This window comes from Ammodytes marinus, assembly GCF_949987685.1.
Source record: "Ammodytes marinus genome assembly, chromosome: 24".
Taxonomy (NCBI): Eukaryota; Metazoa; Chordata; class Actinopteri; order Uranoscopiformes; family Ammodytidae; genus Ammodytes; species Ammodytes marinus.
The window spans coordinates 12,140,994-12,163,587 of record NC_137228.1 but is presented as its reverse complement, the minus strand read 5'-3'; the positions used below and the strand labels follow the sequence as shown (position 1 = coordinate 12,163,587).

At 40.9% G+C, this 22,594-nt stretch overlaps 3 protein-coding genes across 3 annotated transcripts in view; 1 reads left to right on the top strand and 2 right to left on the bottom strand.

Moving 5' to 3' along the window:
- Window positions 1–238: 238 nt before the first annotated feature.
- cldn10e (claudin 10e) lies at window positions 239–4,001 on the bottom strand. The gene is made up of 5 exons (XM_080053109.1): window positions 3,741–4,001; window positions 3,479–3,640; window positions 2,537–2,618; window positions 2,339–2,452; window positions 239–1,281 (listed from the first exon to the last, which is right to left on the bottom strand). Exons 1-5 carry the CDS (start codon window positions 3,970–3,972, stop codon window positions 840–842), a joined length of 1,032 nt encoding a protein of 343 aa, XP_079909235.1. The 5' UTR covers window positions 3,973–4,001; the 3' UTR covers window positions 239–839.
- Window positions 4,002–6,889: 2,888 nt separating this feature from the next.
- Window positions 6,890–9,682, bottom strand: LOC307269844 (claudin-10-like; the record flags this gene model as incomplete). The annotated part of the gene is given in 6 exon segments (XM_080052925.1): window positions 6,890–7,019; window positions 7,579–7,583; window positions 7,585–7,687; window positions 7,805–7,886; window positions 8,039–8,200; window positions 9,463–9,682. Coding segments are annotated over 6 exon segments (702 nt in total).
- A 3,544-nt stretch (window positions 9,683–13,226) lies between these two features.
- abcc4 (ATP binding cassette subfamily C member 4 (PEL blood group)) overlaps window positions 13,227–22,594 on the top strand; it is a 32,182-nt gene continuing 22,814 nt past the window's right edge. The window contains exons 1-6 of the mRNA XM_080052760.1: window positions 13,227–13,350; window positions 14,002–14,112; window positions 19,132–19,252; window positions 19,645–19,869; window positions 20,519–20,608; window positions 21,779–21,942. Of these exons, the coding sequence (XP_079908886.1) occupies window positions 13,277–13,350; window positions 14,002–14,112; window positions 19,132–19,252; window positions 19,645–19,869; window positions 20,519–20,608; window positions 21,779–21,942 (785 nt within the window). The 5' untranslated portion in view covers window positions 13,227–13,276. The remainder of the gene's footprint in view (window positions 13,351–14,001; window positions 14,113–19,131; window positions 19,253–19,644; window positions 19,870–20,518; window positions 20,609–21,778; window positions 21,943–22,594) is intronic.

Sequence of the window (22,594 nt, the reverse complement as noted above, 5' to 3'; positions counted from 1 at the left end):
ATTTAATGCCTTAGGAAAGGAGGTAGCCCACCAGTAATTCACAACAATAAAAGCCAGATGGGTTCTGCTCGTGTGTTTGTGTGAAGGTTTTTAAAAAAAACAGCAAAGCCGACACTGTTGAACTGTTTACTGTAAACCAGAACCTGATTAGCCTGGTGGAGTTTTATTTGATGTTTGAAAGGCTACACAAAGGCTGGCAGTTCTGTTAGAAATAGGTTTATGTGTGACATTGAATGATTATGTGCTTTGTGTCAGATGATAAACATGGAGAACAAGCAACAATAACAAGGATTGTATTAATACAATATTACAATAAACTTTTTATTTATACAAAACACATATCCCTGACATTTTTTTTAAAATCACAGATTCATACATTGAATAGAAAAAATATCAGCTCCTCCTTCCACGACATTTAATAAAGGTGCACTATGTAACTTTGGGTGTGTCAGAGAAGTGAACTTTTTCTAAGATATATTCTCATAACTGCAAAAACAAACTTTCCTGTCTGGAAAATGTGATCCCTTGAACACTGTTTGAAGTTAGGAAGCTTCCTAAAAAGTTACTGTTGTTGTTGTTGTTGTTGTTGTTGTTGTTGTTGTTGTTGTTGTTATTGTTTACAGCAGCAAGGCCCACGGTTTTGTTTAGAAGCATATTCTAGTCTTATGTTTGGTTCCAGGTGCCTCAAAATAATTTAGTTTTGATTTATGATGATATATTAAAAACTAAGAATTGCATGTAGAGAAAATGTGTTTTAGGCTCTGCAAATGTAAACAAATCCCCATCACCTGAAACTGCATATTGCACCTTTAACATTTGTCCCTCACATTACGATTGGTTCAAATAAAGGACTTTCTGACGAATGGTGTGGTCTCGCTCCTTGAACCGCCTGACAACGACGACACTGTCCTCCGGCTACTAGCGCTACTTCTGCTGCTGCTTCTGCTGCTGCTGCTGCTGCCTCTGCTGCTAGCGCTCTTCGTCCCAGACAAAGTTGATACGCTGGATTTGGACGAGAGGCCGGACTCTGAGCCCGATCCCCGTGACCTAGAGCCCGCAGACCTGGTCTTCGCCGACCGCCCCGACTTGGCTGTGCGTCCGGATTTGGAAGTGCGTTCCGATCGCGAGGAAATGCCCGAAACGTCACTCGAGCGCTCGGATCTGGACGACAGCTCAGAAATGGTGGAAACTTTGGTCTTGGAGGTGATGCCGGACACTGTGGACAGAGCTGTGGTGGACTTGGTTAGCTCGGGGTCTGGCAGTGCCTGGACTGTGATGACCCTGGAGAGAAAAAAGAGAAAGAGACACTTGTCAGAAAATCCTGCTTCAAATCTACCCTTCACAACTTTTTTAGTTTTCAATGATTTTTAATATGTTGGTTCTAAAAAAAAATCCAATAATCCACCAGATGCCCTCAGAATTTCCCCTCCTTATTTGTGTCTCATGCCCTCATCAGTCACTCACTACATAGACAGTTTCACTCCCATTGTTCCATTGTCAGATCCTCATCGTTGCCAGTGTGCCTAGTTGTGTTTTATCTTTGTTATTAAGTTTCTTCATTCCTGAGCTGATGGTTGCCTAGACACTCTCAGCCCGGAAAGGTATTGTTTCAATGCCAGATCCTGGGGCCTAGGTCTGACGTGTAAGGTTGGGCTGTCAGATCAGAGTAGACATAAGTTATGTTATAAGTAACATTACTGTTAACGTTACCCTGTAATTGAATTGGTCAGCAGCACTGGTGTAGCTTTATCAGATATCCTTCTAGTATTGAATTCGAACATGCAGGTTTTTAATTCCTTGATTTAAAGGTGTAGCTAGCAATTCTGGAGAACGCTTGTCAAAATCAGTAAATATCTCCTCTCAATCTGCTACATACTATGTGTGTGCTGAACAAAAAATTCCATTGTTGATACACAGCCTAGGCTCTGTAAACTGACATATAAACAAAAGCAAGGATTTTGGCAATAAGTGATTTCAACCAGAAGAATTCTTCGGAACTAAAGACTGCACCTTTAATTGAGATGGATGTATTTGTTTTTATTTTGTTTATTTTTATTTATTTTGTGAAATCATTTGAACATATTTTTTTATTGTATTTTCATGCTTTTAATTTAAAGAAAAAAATGTATATGTCTGAAATAAATTGAATCAAATCAAATAAAAAATGGAGCATATCTGCACCAACATCTGCACTATTCCGCAGTATTACTGGAGCCTTGTACTTTTTGGATAATGAGTCATTTCATTGAGCACACAGTGGTGTTTTCTATTAAGGAAATAGGCAATTGAGTGGAGTTATTAATTCACTTCCCCTCAAACAATATGTGTGTGTACTCACTTGGCCTCTGCCCCACAGAGCGGCTTGCACACCGACCACAGGTAAAAGAAGCCACCGGACGATTGAAAGGCAGAGCCCACCCAGCCCAGGAACAGCGGGGTGCCCAGGTCATACCTGTCAGGGTGAAAAAAGACAGAGAGACAGTGAGATTCATTTTCAAAGATTTCAAATGGTTTATATTTGAGATGGTTAACTTACTTCAGTCCATCAAAGTTAGGGTCGAAGTATTCTATTGAGACGTACTGTGCATACACGGCGTACCCAGCTGTAGACAGCACGCCTGGAATCATGTTGACAGACAGAAAAATAAAGTTGCACACAGATGTTTACTTAACATAGCAAGAAACACACCTTATATCACGGAGAAACCTATGGATTTTTATAGGGTTCTTATTTATATGAAATAAAACATCACATTCATATTTTGTTTGGCTGCCTCATAACGATAATGTCATGTAGAACCAGTATTAACTATCAGATAATGTAAAACAAGGTAGTTGCACTATCAGTCTATCAATTGGATTAGATGTAACTTTTCAAAATCCTAGAATGCTCTCAGAGATAATGTGTACATTCTGATGTTCAGCATGTATTTAATTCACCATGTTCATTGTCTTATCGTGTTAGCAAGCTACCAATTGCTGAAGTGGTAATAAAGAATGTCCTTAGTTGAACAGGTATTTGATCATGAACAAAAGTGTTTTATAAGTAAAAATTTGACCAGATGATGGCACTAGAAGTTGAATTAACTCTTAAAACTGACACACCAAGTTTGCATCCCTAGAGCCATGCTACTAGATTGGCTAAATGTATGATGCATGTTGGGCTGGTTAACATTTTGCACCATACCACTAGAGGGTGTCTTTTCATCAGATATAAAATGTCAAATTTATGTAGTAGGCTATAGTTGCCCTCATAAATCTCCCTTTTTGAATCACCAAAATAATATTTTGTATATACCTTTGTCAAATCACCCAGCAAACCAAGGGAAAACCAGTGGTCATTTTCCGATGGCTGTATTTACTGCTCGTTGGTAATACATAGACCAGAATCCACATAAAATGTTTATCTAATTAATATGTATCTGCTTCTGTTCCTATTAACTGCCGACATTACCGCTGACTATGTGGCAGACATTACCGCTGACTATGTGGCAAACTCCGCCGGCGTAGATTTTCTTGTACTTGGAGCGGTCTTGACCCCCGATGAAGGTGCACTCCATTCCCAACAGACTGAGCACAAAGCCCAGCATCCCAAGGGAGAGAGCCGCCATCAGCAGGCCTCGCACGATCTGAATGAAGCCTGAAGACACATGGCAAGACTCAAAAACACACAGTAATGAGTCTAGCTAGATGTTAGTGGAGCTCATGAAGTGACTAGTTAAGAAAATGCTTTGCCTTACCCTCCACAGACCAGAGCACCGGATAGTCATAACAGTTGCTGACGGCGGTGGAGTCGGTAAAACAGGATCTCCAAAGGCTGGACCAGTACCAGGCCACCTTGAGGATGGAAGAGCCCCCCATGCCACCGATGGAGGTGATCTTCCAGCCCTCCATCGCCATGGTGCAGGCCACGAAGATCCAGCCCAAACACGTCATCAGGAAGCCCCATATCTGGACCACACGAGTCCGCATCGTGTGTTGATTTCCAAGGTAGTCACTTGTCGTTGGTTATTTTCTTAAGTTTTAGTTTTTAATCCAATTTTGAGTTTTAATTTTAATTGAGGTCCCTTATTCACGCTGAAGAAGTGTGCATCCTGTACAGATAACAGACACTGGTCTCCTACTCAGCTGCTATTCTAATAGAAAAAGGAGAGGACGAGGGCATCACATGTCCAAATCAGGGGTGTGTATGTTATTTTGTTGCTGCTCCATGCGGCTGAGAGACAACAGTCACTCAGGTTCCCATGGGCCACAATCGAGAGTGCTCACCTAAGCGTTTATCTCGAATTACCCCTAAGTACTGCATGCCCCCATCGGACTGTTCTGCTCTTAACTTCGTGTGCAGACGCAGGATTTCTTTTTACAAAATCTATATATAGATTTTATCGCTGATGACATCACCAGGGTTATTTTCTCTGACGTTTAAGTCATGGTGAAAAGAAGTGAGAGCATCTGTACTTTGTAGAGACATACAGTGAAACAGAATATGTTGGTGGGGTGGGTATTAGTAAGTAGACGGCTTGAAATCAAATCTTTAGTAGATTTATTGAACGGTTATGAAGTAATACAAACACTAAGTAAAACGTAAATTAAAAATATATAAAAAAAAGATCCTTAGCCACATCAACAGAATCAAAAAATTAGCAACTCAAAGAAATAATATTATTCATGTTCACAAAGGGAATGAAGATGTTAAAAACTTTTCTGGTCCTAATTTATTAATTTCCAACAATTGATTGGATCACTTAAAAAATGGGTGTGGCTTTGTTTAGACAGCGGGAGGGAGTAGGGGATTATGGAGAAATCAGAAAAACTGGCTCATAATCCTCCTTTTATGGAAATTTTAAGTTTTTATATCACATACATCACCAGAACTTCCTTGTTTTCTCCGACCACTAAGCATACCTATAATATACTATTAAAACACACTACTTAAAGTCGGACCAGTATATTACTGCATTAATGACCTTTACATGATCCATGAAATATGTAATAACACTGCCGCTATGGCCCAAGCATCATCATTCTGGATGCCTCAGGCTTTAAGCTGCAAGTTATTAGTAATTTACTTAAAAGACCTGGCTGTGCTGTAGGTCTCATAATTGAAGCATAACTTCTTTGTGCCTTTGGGGGGGATGAAAGAGCTACTCTTTGTGTCTAAGTCCTCTCGGCTTAGGACAAAGTTATTGGTAGCGGTAGGGAGATATTGGCAACGGTGGGCTGCTCGGTAGCCTTCATGTATTTGGTAAGGCTGGATTTAATTAGCTTTAATTAGCGTTGAGAGTGGGGGAAAAATGAACAAAGAAGTGCTTATTTGACCTGCGCTGACCAAGTTTTAAAGGAGCTGTAAGAACAGCCAAGGACACATAAAATCTCATTGAGTCAGAGTGATTGCTATATTTTTCTTATGTGGTCTATTTAGTTTAGTTAAATTCAAAATGACACACTTTTAGCTGTTACATAATGTGAAATTTCCCTAATTTTCACTACCATTAATTGTGCATGAATGCTGCTCTCTGGTGGTGTGATTGCAGGAATAAATGGATGACCATTGTTCTGTGCCCTCCGCTGCTGTAATGACCATCTTCCCATTGGAACTCAATAAATAGGCGAGTGTTTTTTCTCACGGCCCCGTAATATAAAGCAATATATTCTTAAAACACCATCATATTTGACTTGAATACTTTTTAGAATCCTTAGAGATGTCAAACTGTGTACTCAATGGGTAGTGCACAGTTTTATATAATTTTATATTATTGGTAGAATGTGAAAGAACCTCAAAATACACTAAAGACATAACCAGAGACAATTTAGAAATGATAAGACTTATACCCAAATAATTTTGCTTCAAGGGATTTCTAATTTGTTCAGCATTTGTTTTAAAATATCAACTTGGAACCAAGAGCAACTCAGTTTGGATGTAACTATTGTGATCTGCCATATGTTTTGAAATTATCCGTCAAAAATAATTTCAAAGATATAAGCAGAAATTGTTATAGCCCTATATGTAATGCAGACATTAGACAATACAATACCGCCATTATATCAGAGCGCATCTGAGACACTTGTTTACGGATGCTAGGGTGGTGGTAAATTACTGGGCAACCACTCTGCTCCAGCTGGTTCAAGTATCCAACCTCTGGGCCAAGAGGTTTTGCGTAACATAGCCCGGGGTTCCTATTGATAATAATTCCTAGGTGCAGATGGATGGCTGATAGGAGGGGAAACCTCCTGTCGGGGCCCCCAGCTCTGCACAGCCATGTCTGGGCTCAGGATGTGACCTAGTGACCCCTCAAAAGGTCAGACCAGTGTAGGCCAAGAAGAAGAGAAATGCTTTCACATGATCTGTTTTTCTGGAAATATGACAAGATTTCTTCAAATCATAGGTTGTAAAGGTTTTCACGTTTATTTAAATTTCTAATTAAAATAATATTTGGTCACATTTACAAAATTGTACTGCTTCGAAACCGCATGCTTATAATGTGTCTTATAATAATCTAATGACCGCAATGGAAATTGAATCATACTAATTTTAATTATAAAACAGAAATTGTATTATGTGTTCACTTCAGTCAATGTGGGACAGGCTGGAAAAAGGCCCAGCTTGTTGAAGGTGACCCGAGTGTTTTGTGCCAAATCAAATTTCCTGCCTTTAAAGGAAAAACAGTCTTATCTCTTACATACGGGGCATTGCCAGAAATGTTCCAAAGAATATTATGGCCACTTTGGATTGATAAAATGTGTTTAAAAAAAAAAACGATCGGATGAAATACACTTTGCAGCCACTATTGTCATAGAGGCACAGAAGTTCATGAAAGTCAATGTGGTCCTTGGCTTTTCCTGTATATTGTGATCAATTCCACAATCATCAACAAGATGGAGTCCAATTTTACACATAGGCGTTTCGTCCAAACTGTCTGGACGGTTCCCCTGGTTCCTTGTGGAGGCCGTTGATAGTCCTGCTGTGCTTTTTGCGTGTCGTCGCAAATGATGCAGCTCCACTGTAGGAATATTCAGCCCTGCAAAAAAAAAGGATAAAAGAAGACAAAGAAATTATAAAGCACCAAAAAAAACTTAACCATGCTGTATGTTTCAATCTCCATTTAGTAAAGTATCATTGAGCATACATTTAAAGATTTCCAGTGGATAGTAAGTAACTATATCAATAAAATAAGAATAATAGGCTGTTCACAAAAAGAGAATTTGCATTCTTCGCCCTATAGTTTCCCTCAGTCAAGGTGACTTTCACTTGGAATAGGTCTGTATAACTCGACTGCAACAAAGGAAACATTCAGCCCCAGACGGCTGCATAACTAATCAAAATTACGATCATACAATTTGCCTTGTGGGTTCAGCAATTATGAGACAAGATGTTGAGAGAGATTATGGGACGTTTGCGACCGTAACAGTCCCTCCATTGCATTTAAGGTAATTATATAAATTGCCTGATCGAGTTAGCAACTCAGTGCAGTTTAGGGCCCGTCCAAATCAGATTGTCTCTAAGCCTCTTGTTACCGATGACAGATGTGGATGGGATAACACTGTTAGCATCCAGCATGTCAGAAGACATCAAGCCACTTGCCTGATGCTGAAGCCTTCGGACATGGATAGACAGAAAACCAGTCCTCCCAGGGTACAAAGCACCGATCCGGACCAGCCAATGAAGAGAGCCGCCCCCAGCTCAAACCTATAAAAAGGGATGAAGAGAGAAACTTAAAAGAGGGTTATGACTGGAATTTGTTTAATCTGAATGTGGTTTTGATCCGCTTTCGAGCAACTCTTTCCTTTAATCCTGAACACTTACTTCTGGGCAACAAAAAGGGGGTCGAAGAAGTCAGTGGTGATCCTGTGTGCATATATTGAGCATGCAGTCATGCAGCAGAGGCCTGCAAAGAGGAATTTAGAAGGATTTCTACAACAAATTCCGACTGAAATCAAAGCAGACCAAGCTATGATAATGTCATTCAGTTCAGGACTAATGTATTCCAAAGTTGGACATCTTACTAAAATACAGCTCAAATGCTGCATAAAAATGTACCGCAGAGGATGAAGTGGAAGCCCGAGAGGACGGTTAGGCGAGCCTTAGTGGTCTCAGAGCCTCCTATTTTGGTGCACTTCATTCCCACCAAGGCGAGGATGGCGCCGAAGAAACCCAGAATTATGGAGGCGATCATCAGACCCCGACACACCTGAATGTAGCCTTCAGGACAGAGGAAAAGAAGAGGAGAAAGAGAGCTTTGAACTAGCGGTTCCCAACATTGTGACCCTTGTTTTGAGAACATTTAAAAGGCCAAAAGAAAATAAATTGTTCTTAATTTGACCCCCCTAATTTCTGTCTTGACGAAGTTTAGATTTGTAGATTGATTCCACTTTCTTGTCTGTACGCTCAATGTGAAGCAACAGCCACAAGCTAGTTAGCTTAGCTCAGCATGAAGAATGAAAACACGGAAACTGTTATCTGTACAAGGGTAACAAAGGTCTATAGTTCACAAATAAACATATTATACCTTGTTCATTTAATCCGTACCAAAACAGAAGTCAAAACCAGAAGCTATTGCTTTAAATATTTAATAACTGCCAAAGATCCAAATATTTTTTAAGAGTTGGTGGAGTCCAAAAACAGCTAAATATTGGACTTTTATTCATCAGGTGGACACAAAGCGGACTGAAATTAATGATAATATTGCTCTATCTGCTGTATGTCAAGACTAAAGAGACAACTTAAAAGGTGATAATGTGTCAATAGTGTGTTCAAGTTTGTTTTTGCTGCCCTCGTGTGGCATTAAAAAGTTATAAAAGTATAAATTATTATAGGCCAGAGGTGGAAGAATGTAGTCAAGAAAGAAAAAAGTATTGGCAAAAACTAACATATTTCTTCTAAATCCTTTAAAATTTTAATCATATAGGGTCACGCCCTCCCCTAGATTTAGCTTGGGACCTAAAAAGGAAAGTTTAAAATGTGAACTATATTTTGTATATTAAGTGACGACACATGGCATTTATCTGAATGCCTCAAATTGCCTCTAGACACTAGAATAACAGTCTCTGCAAGCAATGCCTTTCCTCATGGTTATTACTAGCACGCAATGGGAAGTGACAAGTGACCTTTCTCAGATTGCTGCATTAGGACACATTAGGAGGTTTGCATCGCTCCAGCTCAGCTCATTCACTGAAATATGCCTCGCTCAGGTGGCCTTTTAACTTTAACGGTTGTAGTTGTTTGTGGCCTGAAGCCAGAGTCGTAAAAGGAAATATCAAGTTTCCAATTTGCATTTGTTTACAATGGTGTTCATTCATCCAGAAACAACAGGCGTTCGAGAGCTTTGGGCATTACTGCTTTTTCGGTCAGGTGGATAGTTGCAGAGATGCACAGTAGTATGGCAGAACGATACATTTCTGTCTTTGCATTACGACCTTGTAAAGACAACACCATACACCGCCTCTAAGATTCTCAGAACTCACCAGCCAGGGCCAGCATGGAAGGGAAGTCCTTGCAGTTGGACACCCCCGTGGAGTCGGTCACGCACGTTTTCCATAGGTTGGACCAGAAGGTAGCAGTGGTGATGACAGTGCCGTCCACAGAAGAAACCTTCCAGTAGTCTGTAGGCAAGGTGGACGACACTAGGATCCACCCAGAAACGGCGAGTACAAAGCCAACGATCTCTGTTGCCATGTTGCCCATATTCTTCCTGTGGCTTGGAGGTTCCGGACTCGGGGACAGGAGGACAGATCTTTCCCCCAGGTGTGCCAGGGAAGGAGGTGGAGGTGGGGGGTTGGACAGGTGCGTCAGCCAAGCATCTCTGCCGGAAAACCAATGCAACTTAAGTGCATATCATTCACTAGTGCACTATCGCTTGTTGGATATTTTGGTTTGTGTGGTGGGAGGGCTCGGGCGGCAGTGCACACACTGGCCATCACTCCACACGGTGTGCATGTAAGGGTCTGGAAGGGGATCTGCAGGAGGAGGAAGTCTGTAATTTAAAAAGGATCTGAAAAGTCTTTGACAGGTTAGGCACACAAGATGAGGGAACCGAGATAGGAGATTTTTTGAGATTTTTGGGTTCACGGATTGAATGCATGTTATTTGTTCCCTTTTTTAACATTTCAGTTAATTTCAAAAGGTTTGGATTCTCTGCGCTTTGGCACAATGCTGTACCGTAACTTAGCATTCCATTACTTCAAGTCTTTATTATAGAAGAAACACTAAATAAAGGCAGTGCCACTGATGAGGTGACGACAAAAAATCTAGGTGTTTCACAGCGTTACGGCTCCATCAAGTGGCAGGAAGGAGAAAGTGTTTCAAGCTTTCATTTCTCTGCTTGTAGTTTTATTAACTGAATATTGTACCTGTATTGTGCCTGCAGTTCTAATAATAATGGGCTTACATACCCTGGCACAAGTTGACAGCATCAGACTTTCTTAATTAAATACTGTTATTCACAGTTAAAGCAATTGATCTGAGAAAAAAAAGGAAATACTCCTGTGGGCTGGGTTACTGTATCATAAGATATTTAGTAAAAACATTTAGAAGAGAAACAAGCTCATTAGAAAGTTAGCAGCTTCTTATGGGTCCTAACTCAGCTCACTGAGGGCAGCTTACATAACAACAGGCCTGAACTTTGAGCAATGGGTCTTAAATGAAGGAGAGAGAGAGAGTGGAGGCTTGGAGGAGGGAAAGGGCAAAGAGGGACAGGAAGGTGAGTCAGAGGAAAAATTTAATCACAAGAAATTAAATTAAAAAGGTTATTGAAAAGGCAGGTAGGCCTAAAATAAAACGTGTTTGCAAATGTGAAAGAATGATCAATACTCCAAGCAGAATGAGGCGAGGCATTGACTAATTAAAATACTAATCTTTTATCGCAGAGCTTTAAAAAACAAAAACAAAAAAAAAACAAGGATTAAATCTAATCTGTGTTTGTAGAGAAAGAGGGCTTGTTTTTCTGGGTGCAAATAATCACTCAAAACATTTCCCGACAGTGTTGCACTGAAGCTGCCCCCATTTTTTGGGGTCATGAAATGGGGACAGGTACAGTGTTCCCATAGTCAATCTTTCAGGAGATTAGAACCCAGGTGTTTTACGTTCACTTAACGACAGAGGGATGGTACCTAGGGCATTGTTGATGAAGTCTCTTGACAGTTGAGGCCTTGGATGGCGAGTTTCCATGGCCACCGTTGCCGGGCAATCTCGGAGGGCACCCTGATCCTGATAAGCCGCTAATGAAAGGGAAGCAGCTGGAACTGTTTGTTATTGGTGCTAACCTGTTGATGACTCCTCGTCAATCTGATAAGCCGGCGATCTAAACTTTCTAATTTGTTGGAAATCACTAATATTAGGCCAGTACAGGACATGATCAACTTCGACTACAACTTCAACTTTATTGTCATTTACCATAAACAGAGTTTACAGGGAACTGAATTACGTTTCATACAGACCAAGGTTAAAAAAAAACAAGGAAAAAAAAGTTAACAGGGAAATAGACAAGAAACAGTAGCCTACCCTACAACAACCAACATCTGTGAAGGACATACAAATGTCCCAAGTTGAAAACAATAGTTACACAAAAACTTGTTTAAAGTGGCAGTGCTGATAAAGATGTATGACTTGTGTATGACGTGTGTATGACTTATGGCATTTCGCAGTGTGCAGATTCCACAGGAGTAGGCCTATATTGTTAAAAATTGTTTAAATTGAGCAGTGTGCATGCTATGTTTTTCCCATAGTTGCTTATTTGCGGCTTGTTTAGCTGCAAAACAATAAGACAAAAATAAAGTGTAAATAAAATGATATAAGGTGAGGACTTATTCCGTTTGTGGTCATTGAAGGGAGAAAAAGATCTTGGCACTTGTGATGGGGACAATCTTGGCCTACTAGCCTATCACTGGGCTGGGGCAGCATGGGAAAAGGAGCGTTGATTTTTTTGCAGACATGAATGTTATTGGGCGTTAGTTCAGCTTCTCGGAATAATCTCCTGCTGGCGTTCTCTCCTTCGGCCCTTACCCCAGTCGGTGCTGAGTAAACAATAACGTGCAAGTAGTGAGGGCCAAGGCCGCACCGGTGTGTTATCATTACATGGTCAGTGTGAGGATAATAGTTATGTGACTTGATTTCTTTTCAAAGTTTCCTTCTTGACATTGAAATAGGAGAAGGAGAGGTGTGTTCATACTCTCCCAGGTCTTTTATGCAAGTGCAGGAAACACCTGCAGTGTGTCAGAGGGCACCTGTTATCTATAGCCTGCTCTTTATTCATAGGATATTCTGTGTGTGTGTGTGTGTGTGTGTGTGTGTGTGTGTGTGTGTGTGTGTGTGTGTGTGTGTGTGTCACACATGTCCATTTGTGTTTGTTCAAGGGAGAAGAAAGACAGTGACTGCGCCATCAAACAAAAAGTTAGCTCAAAAGGGGGGGAATTTGTTGTAGTCATTTAGAGTAATGATTAGAAAAACTGCCTAACTCCTGAATTGCTTTAATATAAGTGAAGTGAAACATAGTAAGATTATCACGAGAAAGTCAGGCGGCACGAGTGTGTGTGACATAAAGACAAGAGAGAAGGGGAACTCGAGATTTTGCTGAGTAATTCTGACAAGGATTCTGCAGGACACACACACACACACACACACACACACACACACACACACACACACACACACACACACACACACACACACACACACACACACACACACACACACAAAGCAGGGAGGTTACTTGGACACCTTTCACCTAATATTTTACCCAGACAGAATATAGTCTTTAAATGGCAAAGGTTACCTTACAAAATGACAGCACTCACTTTATGTTTTTAATTTTAATTTAAATGCACAGTGACTCATTCATTTTATCTTTGTGTTGGCTTATTTGTTGATTTCTGATGAATACTTACTTGTTGAATATATGTTGTTACATATTAATGTGCCTTGTGAAAAAAAGAAAAAAGTCTGTTCTATGTTTACCAGGCTTTCACGTGATATTGTAAAACTGAGGCATTATATGTAGTTCCATTCCCACGACGCCGATACACGGTAAATTCTGTGCGCACAGCCAATAGCATGCGGCGATTAATAAATCCAGCCAACCAGGAACCTCCAGGGCGGGCTTGATTTCAATATGTTTTGACGTAGTCAGCCTCGCATTTGGTAAGTGAACACGTAACGCTTCATGGGAGGGCTTGCAGTCCTGGCGTGTGTGACTGCCGCAAACACGCTGTTTAACCCGGAGCTAGGAGTTCTCTGGAGGTGGAGAAAGTCGAGGGGGAGCTACCGTGTCATTGCGGGACTACCATGGAGGAGATGAAGAAAGCTGATAAGACCAACCCGTGTGCGACGGCGAGCTTTTTGTCCAAGGTCTTTTTTTGGTAAGTCGATAAAAAGTGTCCCGGATGGTTACCGCTGTTAGCTAATGGTAGCGCGCGATTCAAAGTAGTGATGCGAGATGCTGTGTGTGTGTGTGTGTGTGTCCGTACTTAAAACGTTTATTCTCCATTGTTCACGATGAAATTTTCCCCAGTGTTCAAGTGTCCCGTTAAAACGCGACCGAGTGCATCCCGTTTCCACATTGTGTTAAAATAAAAAGTTTCATTTTCACTTTCAGTCAAGAAGACCACAGACTGTATTTAAGGTCAAGACTTCATAGTTGGTCAGGAGCACCCCCTCTTCCTTCCATGCTTCCCTGTGCGTTTATGTAACAGTAGTTTCCTGTTGAATCATTTGCTTTGGTTACAGTAGTGTCCAATGGAAAAGTGTGTGCAGCCTCTCTATCTAACAGGCAGCACACAATAGTTGCTTGCTACTCATTTACAAGTGTTCTGTTGACCTCCAGCACACATCATACCATGACTTCTTGCCTCACCATACTTTTCATAGCTTTTTTTTAAAGAGCCAGGAGTGACGCCAAACCCAAAGTGTGTTTGGCTGCAGATGCATTTTATGGTATTAAGCACTAGAATGGTTGATGATCTGAATTTTTCGCCCTCCTAAGTGTCTCCCTCTGATTTTTTCTCCTTCAGGTGGCTCAATCCCCTGTTCAGCATCGGATACAAACGCAGGCTGGAGGAAGATGACATGTTTGAAGTGCTCACGGAGGACCGCTCGGAGAACCTGGGGCAGGAACTTAAAAGGTAGAGCGAGACAAAGGCCTGCCGAAAAACAACCCAGAACACTATCGCAAGTATTGTTTTGAAATGCCGTACTTACGGTGTAATAGTCACATCACAGTTATTAGTCAGTTATAAGTCTATTTCTGAAACAGTCTCTATTTCCCTCAGATGATCATGAATGACATGTAACAGCAAACAAGACCATCAGTGCAAAGATTGCTATTTTTATATAGTTTCTCATGAGAGTGTATTAATCTTTAGCTTGACAGAACAAACTGCTGCTGTAGATATCAGAAGCAACAGAGGAGAACAGCAAACTAAGAGGATACATACTGTCTTCTTGTGTATCAGGAGATCCAAGATGTTTGAGGCCATCTCGATGGATTATCTTAAAACGGCTCTGTCACCACAGAGTTCCCTGAAGATGAGCTCCTTGTATTCACAGTAGGGGTGTGAACGTTTACAAAAATGCCTAACCGTGTAAACGACAAAATTTTTTTCGTGTACACGGTTAACTGTGACGTCATTGTCCTCGTGCCCCCGCCGTCTTGTAGGCGCGCGCGCGCACACACACACACACGCGTTCGTTCGCCTGTAAACACACAATTGACAGGAACTACGCTCGTTTACACACCTCTTATAATAGGTCCATGGTACACACACACACACACACACACACACGTTCGCCGTCATAATTGCGCTTCATTAATTTCCTGATTAATATAGCCTATCGCTTTCTACATGTCCACGTTAAATGCATGTTGAACAGGTGTTATAAAGTTCGGGCTACTTACGAGCGTAGTTCACGTCAACCGAGTAACTTTAATATTTAGGTTATCTTTCATCTCTCTTCCGTGGCTGTGAGTCGAGCCCCAGCACGGCGACTCCCCGTGTGTGTGTGTGCGCCGATACACACACTCACTCACACACACTCGCCGAGGGACAGACAGATTCTCGGCAGACTAGCTTTTATCCTCCCCAATTAGTTTATTAGTGATGTAAAATCAATAAATGCGTGTCTCCAGAACATATTTAAAAACTTTGAAATTAAAAAAAAAAAAAAAAAAACGGTTTTCGTTTATTGATTTTTCCTAAACGGTTATGATTTACTAAACGGTTACACGTTTACACGTTTACACGTGTACACGTGCACACCCCTAATTCACAGCACGTCCTTTATTGGTGTTGGTAGATCCGCCCACTTCCATGACTTTAGACCACATTGATTATCACGTTACGCAACAAAATGCTATGTGTGTGTATAACCAAGGCCTAACAAATGTAATGAATGTGTATGCTTTCTTTACATGAAAAGCTGAGTTTTTCTTTGAAGCTTGAATCCAGCATTGTATACATCCATGTCAACTAACAAGCAGTCCTCTCTTTCCCTGCCTTTTGTTGGTGTATTAACACCTGTAGATCAGGGGAATATTTGATAATGGAAAGATCAGTGGCTCCTCAGGGAGCCTTTGAACCTTTGCTCTATAAACACTTTTACCCAAACTTGGATCTGAAAATATGACGGTCAATATTCAGTTTCCTATAAAAACAAGTAGCAGTTTCTAAGAAAATGTTTTAACTGCACGTTTTTTTTTTTTTTTCATTAACAACCCATGTGTAGTCTAAAGTCAAACATTTCCAGCGCTTTGAGGTGGGTGCCGTACACTGTTAATGCTTGAGATATTTTAACTTAACTAGCAATGATGGACAACTGGTAAGCACTCTTTCATGTTAATGTTTTATTGTATACTTACAACTCAGTCTTTGTAAAGCTCAGTTTCTGTGCAACATGTGCCAGAACAAACTTGACCACAAACAAACATATTATTTCCGAGATAAACCAAAGTAAACATCAAGGCTACAAAAGATACACAGTCTGTTATTTAGTGTGGAAATGTTGACATTTACGGGTAAGCCTTTGAATTTCACAAGCGGTTGTTGATTACTTGGTTGTTTCATGGTCAAACAAGGGTTTTCAGTGTTAATCTAAAAGGTTAATGTCAGCTGTTAAAGCTACTACGAGTAAGTCGGCACGTTGGCGACACCTTTGAACAAAAGCGGTACTATTATTACGACGGCAGCTGTCGTGAAGCTGTTTTGTAGCTCGTGCAGGCGTGCAAGATTCAAATAATCAGGAAGCAATATGGTGCGTGTCCGTGTGTTGAAAGTGTGAGGGCACCGGACTCTTTTCAGCTCCGTGAGTCTATGGGTGACACAGCATCAACTAATGCCAGTAAGTGCTAAACACACCTGATTGCAATGAGTTGATGCATTATTGTCACCTCTCACGGAGCTGAACGAGTCCCCGTGTCCTCACACAAAGCGAATGAACGAGAGATGGCAGTTAGTTAGTATGGATCACGATGAGGTAATGTGTTTTATGTTGTAAATAATGACTATTTCCCATGAATAATGGTCATCTGATGATGCTGGTGAGGCAAAGTAAACTTTGTTTTAGTAGGCTACCGCTCATTCATTTAGGAGTAAACACTGCAGTCTAGTTTCGCTGCGTGAAATTGTGTATAGGCTACGTTGCTTGGCAACGCCCTCCCGCCCGACTATCACTTTTAGCTTTTCTTCATTGCATTTTCTTTTTTTTTCTTTTATGGTTCAGCCCCGTTATCGGTCATTATGACGACAAACAACTGTCTCAAACAAGGCTCCCGCTCCCCTTCCCTCACCTGGAGGGATATGCTTCTCAAATCGCGTTCCTGCGCCTCACTGAAATCTGTGATCAATACGGATATGTGACCATAGAGCATGCACGCGTGAACCGAAAATCGGACTGGGTGTACGACCAGATCAAATGCAGTAATAAAAACTATATAAAAACGTCTTTCTTTGCACTGATGGTCTCGTTTGCTGTTAAAGGTAATTTATGATTATGAGAGGAAACATGAGGCTGTTTAAAAGATATTTAAAAGTTACTCGTTGCCGCTTTAAATTGTCGATGAAATGTGAATTTATCTGTGGCCAAATGACTGTAAAAATCCTGTCCTTAAGGCATCCAGGCCCCCTTTAGTCACAAATGCTTATCTGTTGGTTTTCACTTGTGCAGGGTGTTAAAGTGCTGGACTGCTGGTACAAATTGCGTTTGAACTGCTCTATTGGAATAGGTAAAGGAGGCAACAACTATGACTTAAGATTTCAGTAGTAACCGAGTGCCACAGACAAGTGAGGGAAATTGGAAAGTACTGAGATATCACATTGTCTGTTTTGGATGTTTTTGACAACCAGAAGACCTGAATCTTTAATGGTACAAATGTTAACTGTAAAGTTTGACCTTTTGCCATGGTGTTTATGTTGGATGTATATGACGCAGGTCCGTTAAATGTGGCAATTGTCAACAATTTTTTTTCACAAAAATGATAACCTATAGATGCCTTTCTCCTACTTTTGCATACAAATGACTGCTTTACCCTTTTATATCTTTTTAATGTTAAATATTTAAGGGTTATTATGATGATTGTTAGCTCATGACTAGTTTCAAAGTTTCAGCTTTGTTTTCGAAAGGTGGTAAAGTTTGCATCCTATTTACAGCAGACGATCATTACAAACTCCAGAACTACTCAAGCAGTTTCCATTGGCAATCAAGGCTGTGAATGTATGAAATTAGCACCACATGTTAGAACTTGCCTGACTAATACTACTCTTCCTCAGTGTTAATTTTGGCAGCAAATTCTGATTTAGTCTTAGTCTTTTGAATATCACACCATTTAGTCTTAGTCCTATTTAAGTCATCTGAAATCTTTTAGTCTTAGTCTAGTCTTAGTCAACTAAATATAAGCATATTTTAGTTGACTAAATTTGAAGCAGACTTTGTCGACTAAGTGTTTTTCTTCATTGAATGGTATTAAGGTTTGAATATTTAATACAGACACAGATTTAATGGTTGTAATACAAAACATGTATTCTATTTAATTCGTAATAATCTCACATACAATCAGTGTACCTGACTGGATAGGGGGGAGGGGGGACTTTAAGAGCCTTTGCCCGGGGGCCCATTATCTCATGATCCGTCTATGAACCAACTGGATTCCACAATCTTTTTTCTTTTTGCGGGGAGCATGCAGAAGCATTATTTAAAAAAAAATTAAAATAAAAATAATAAGTGGGGGGCCCCACACTAGGTCTTGAAACGGGCCCCGAGATCGTTAAGGCCGCCCCTGGGCAGCAGCAGCAGCAAGCAGTTACGTGCTGATAAAATTGAGCAATTGCCTTTCCTTTAAGCAACACTGCTGCCGCTGTGTGTGTTCGGACTTCTTTTGCATCAAAGCCTTTTTGATAATAAAATGAGAGGTTTTAATTGAACGCTGTCCATGCGTCGGAGTTGATTGTAACTTACTCGGGTGAAAACAGAAACTAACGGAGGGAGGCGGCAGTTTCACAGTTCATTTCCTATATAGTTGCGCAGTCAGTTTGGGGACATGGCTCTGTGTATTCAAGCTCGAAACACAGCCTACTACAAACAGATCGTTGAACTTAGCCGTTCCCATAGACAACGTTAACGGGCAGGATATCCCTGACTATCATTTTGTCCATCAAACCGCAGAGTTTTTCTGCACAGCGTCTCACTCCACCCGCTCACACTGACTAGTTCTCCCGTCGATTTTCACCGACACAGGGTTGCATTCGCTGCTTTGCACTGATTGGATTTCTTCCCAACTTGTCCCACAGTTCTGATTGGATCTCTTCTCCATTCGTCCCGCCCTAACAGTTTCGTCTCGTTCCTATTCGTAGACTATAGTGTCAGTTATATTCGTCTCAGTCTTCGTCATCATATCTGCCTTTTTATTTAGTTTTTATTTAGTTTTCGTGTGTGAAAAAGGTTCGTTGACGAATATTTTTCGTCATAGTCTTAGTCTACGAAATTAACACTGCTCTTCCTATAGCAAACATTGCCATTAAGTGAAAGGGGTGAATATTTATGATTATGCACTTATCACCACCTCACAAGCGAATCCTGACTCATTTGAATGCATGGCTTATAATTGCTCAAAGAACACATGCATTAAATAACATGCTACCTTTATGTGACAGATACTGGGAACTGGAAGTCCAAAAGGCCACCAAAGAGCTGCGCAAACCTAGACTCTCCAAATCTATCATCAGGTGCTGTTGGAAATCCTATTCAGTGCTGGGATTGTTAACCCTTGTCGAGGTACGTATGTTAGGAAATTGGAAATGAGCTGAATGTGGTGTGTTATCTCTGGCTCTAATATGCTTTAACGTGCAATTGAAAATCTTCTTTTTATCAAAGCATGCAAGATCACTTTAAATCAATATTTACAAGAATTAATACCAGACCAGGTATGAAACTATGCTTAGCATTTACTCTAGTGGGTTGCCAGCAGAATACTTTTAACACAAAACAAATGTAAGAAATTGTAAGAATTTCATCTCAGTTCCACGGTGAAAACACTACACTGTTTTTGATTGAACATGCAGTGGTTTAACAATTGTTCATTTAAAACCCTTGTGAATAATCGGCCACTCTCACAATGGTATGTGTCATGACGTTAAACTTCTTTGATATCCTACCCTGCATATCAGGAGGTGATCAAAGTGGTCCAGCCGGTGCTCTTGGGAAAGATGATTCAGTACTTTGAGAATTACAACCCAAATGACCAGAACGCTCTGTACGACTCCCTGGGCTACGCAGCTGGCCTGTCCATCTGCACCATTGGCCTGGCACTGCTCCATCACCTCTACTTCTACCACGTCCAGAGAGCGGGCATGAAGATCAGAGTGGCCATGTGTCACATGATCTACAACAAGGTCAGTAAGAGGACGGCACATTTCTGTTTCATAAGGTTCTGCCTATTTCTTGTTGAACGCTGCTCAATTTACATGTCAAGGGTAGTGAATGTCATCCCAGAATTCTTGTTCTTGACTGTAAGGTGGAAATACTTCTTTCAATGTGTTTGTTCCATGTGTTTGGTCATAGAAAAAAATAGAATAAACTGACTCCCTAGTTCGTTTTTCATTGATAGGTGGAGTCAGTGGTCCTGGAAAACGTTTGTTGTCAAAAGGACTTTTTGTCAAAATCACTGAATATCTCCTCACCATCTGCAACCTGTCCGTACTTTTTTTCAGCACACACACACGTACTGACAGGTAGCGGGATCGTGAGGAGATGTTTACAGATTTTGACCAAATTGCCAACAAGTCTCCAGAATTGCTGACTAGACCTAGCTTTTATTCTAACTCGTCCACGAAATGGACTACTTCAGTCACTTCATATCCTAATTGGACAAATTAAACGTGGTATTTTGCAGATTTGTACAGCATTTAGCTCAGGTTGAACGGACTGTGTGTGTGTGTTTGTTTGCACGCGTGTGTGTGTGTGTGTGTGTGTGTGTGTGTGTGATTTGAAGTATTTGTGGTTGATGCTGCCTCACTTTTGACAATTCCTGTCTTTGTCTAGGCTCTGTGTCTCAGCAGTTCGGCAATGGGAAAGACCACCACAGGCCAGATTGTCAACCTTCTTTCCAATGACGTCAACAAGTTTGATGACGCACGTGACATTTTATGCTTTTATAATAAACAATAACACGCTTAGAAAGCTTTTGATCTGCCTGCTTAATGTTTTTTCAGCCAGGGAACTAAGCTTACACTGAAACAATTCGGTCGTGTTTGTAGCAGCAGTCAAACCTCTGTCAACTGTTAAAATAGGTTGAGTGGTGTGGGCCCCGATCAGCTGATTCTAGATGTTCTACCAGCTGTGAATGAGATGAGATGACTGAGAGCCTCCTGGGACTGTTAACTGGATCGTGTTATTATGTGTTTAGTGGAAAGGGGGGGTGTACTGTGATTGTGTTAAGGTGAGGAATGCACTCTTAAACGTAATTTTGCAAGTCATCCCTTAGGCAGCCTGTGAGCGTTTCTAGCTAAAAGTTGTATTGTTTTGATGGGTGTGACATATTATTTTTAAATACCTGTGGTAACAGTGTCTCACGTAAGTCCTGACCGTAAACAGACTATACAGTGAGAAACACTGGCAAACCTGTTAGCTAGTGTGACTTTTGTGGCACCAAACCCAGAGTTTTGAGTTTCGTTTTAATCAAGGGGTCAGATAGCCTGCTGTGAAAACTCCACAGGTTCTTGGCACATTTTATTTTCTTGGCACTGGGCTGCTAATTAGACCCTGTCATGCTTGCTCATGCTGGTTTAAAGATTAAATCCTTTTGAAAGAAACTGTGGAGGGAATCTACCAATTTGGAGAAAAAAAGAAAAAAAAGCCTGCTTCTGAATGTGGACCTAGTGATCACTGTGCGATTCAATTGAGTCAGTTTTGTCCTGCTTTTCAATGCGTTCCTCATGATGTTACAGCTGCAGTATATTTTCCGGCCTTTACTCAGAACGTTGGTAGCAGGATGATGGAAGAAGACACAGTTTGAGGCAGATGAGGAGGTCTTCAGGAACAATTCTTTTATTTAATACAACAAAACTCATCCTGCAGTGAAAACGAAGCCAATAAAAAGTTAAAGTGTTTGTAGCCAAAAAACGATTGTGTACAATTTGAATGATCTACAGATCAGCCTGCTGGCTTCCTCAACTTAAGCAATCCACGCTCCTATCCTGCACACATATATACCCACGAGAGCTGCTCCTCTCCTGATTATCAGTAATCTTAGAATGTGTCATAACGAAATACACTACACAGCTCATTAGTTCTCTTCAACAGGTGACTATCTTCCTGCACTACCTCTGGGTGGGCCCCCTGCAGGCGGCGGCCGTGGTGGGCCTGCTGTGGGTGGAGATCGGCCCGTCGTGCTTGGCAGGCATGGTGATCCTCATGTTCCTGATGCCAGTGCAAACCCTGTTCGGAAGGCTCTTCTCTAAGTTCAGGTAACAAGCACACATAAATCCTTAGTTAGCTTCAGACTTGACTTTGCACCAAAATGACCTTTTTTTCTTTCACTTTTATTAAATAGTTTGCAGGAGACCAATCTTAAACCGTTGCCTTGGTGTCTTATTGTGTATAGGGGAAGAAGAAAAAATAATGTAGTGAGGGTTAGTAAATCTAATTTTTATATAAAGTAGCTACGCAGAGCTTGCAGATTTTGTTGATTCTAGCGGCACCTTTGGACAAAAGCGGAAGTGTTTTTACAACACCAAGCGCTTTGCTCAGTTTAATCTCCGACTGATAACATTTGAAGTATCTTAATAGAGCGATTTCAGCCCTTGACAGCAGACAAGGCAGGCTCTCCAGTCATACAGATTAAAATAACTTGGGATGTCTCAATCACCTAAAATAGGCATGTTTTTTCTGACTGGATTTTGGATTTTAGATAAGATGGTCATACATGCCCCTCTTTATGACCTTGTTCTCATGGCAGTTTTAGTATATCATCACTAGTGGAGGAGGGGTTACCAAGCAAATTTACATAATGTAACCTCTGGGGGAGGGGTTGTGTGTGTTTATGTGTGTGTGTGTGTGTGTGTGTGTGTTTTCCTTTTCTCTTCTATTCCATGATATGATGCAAAAAGACTCAGGCTG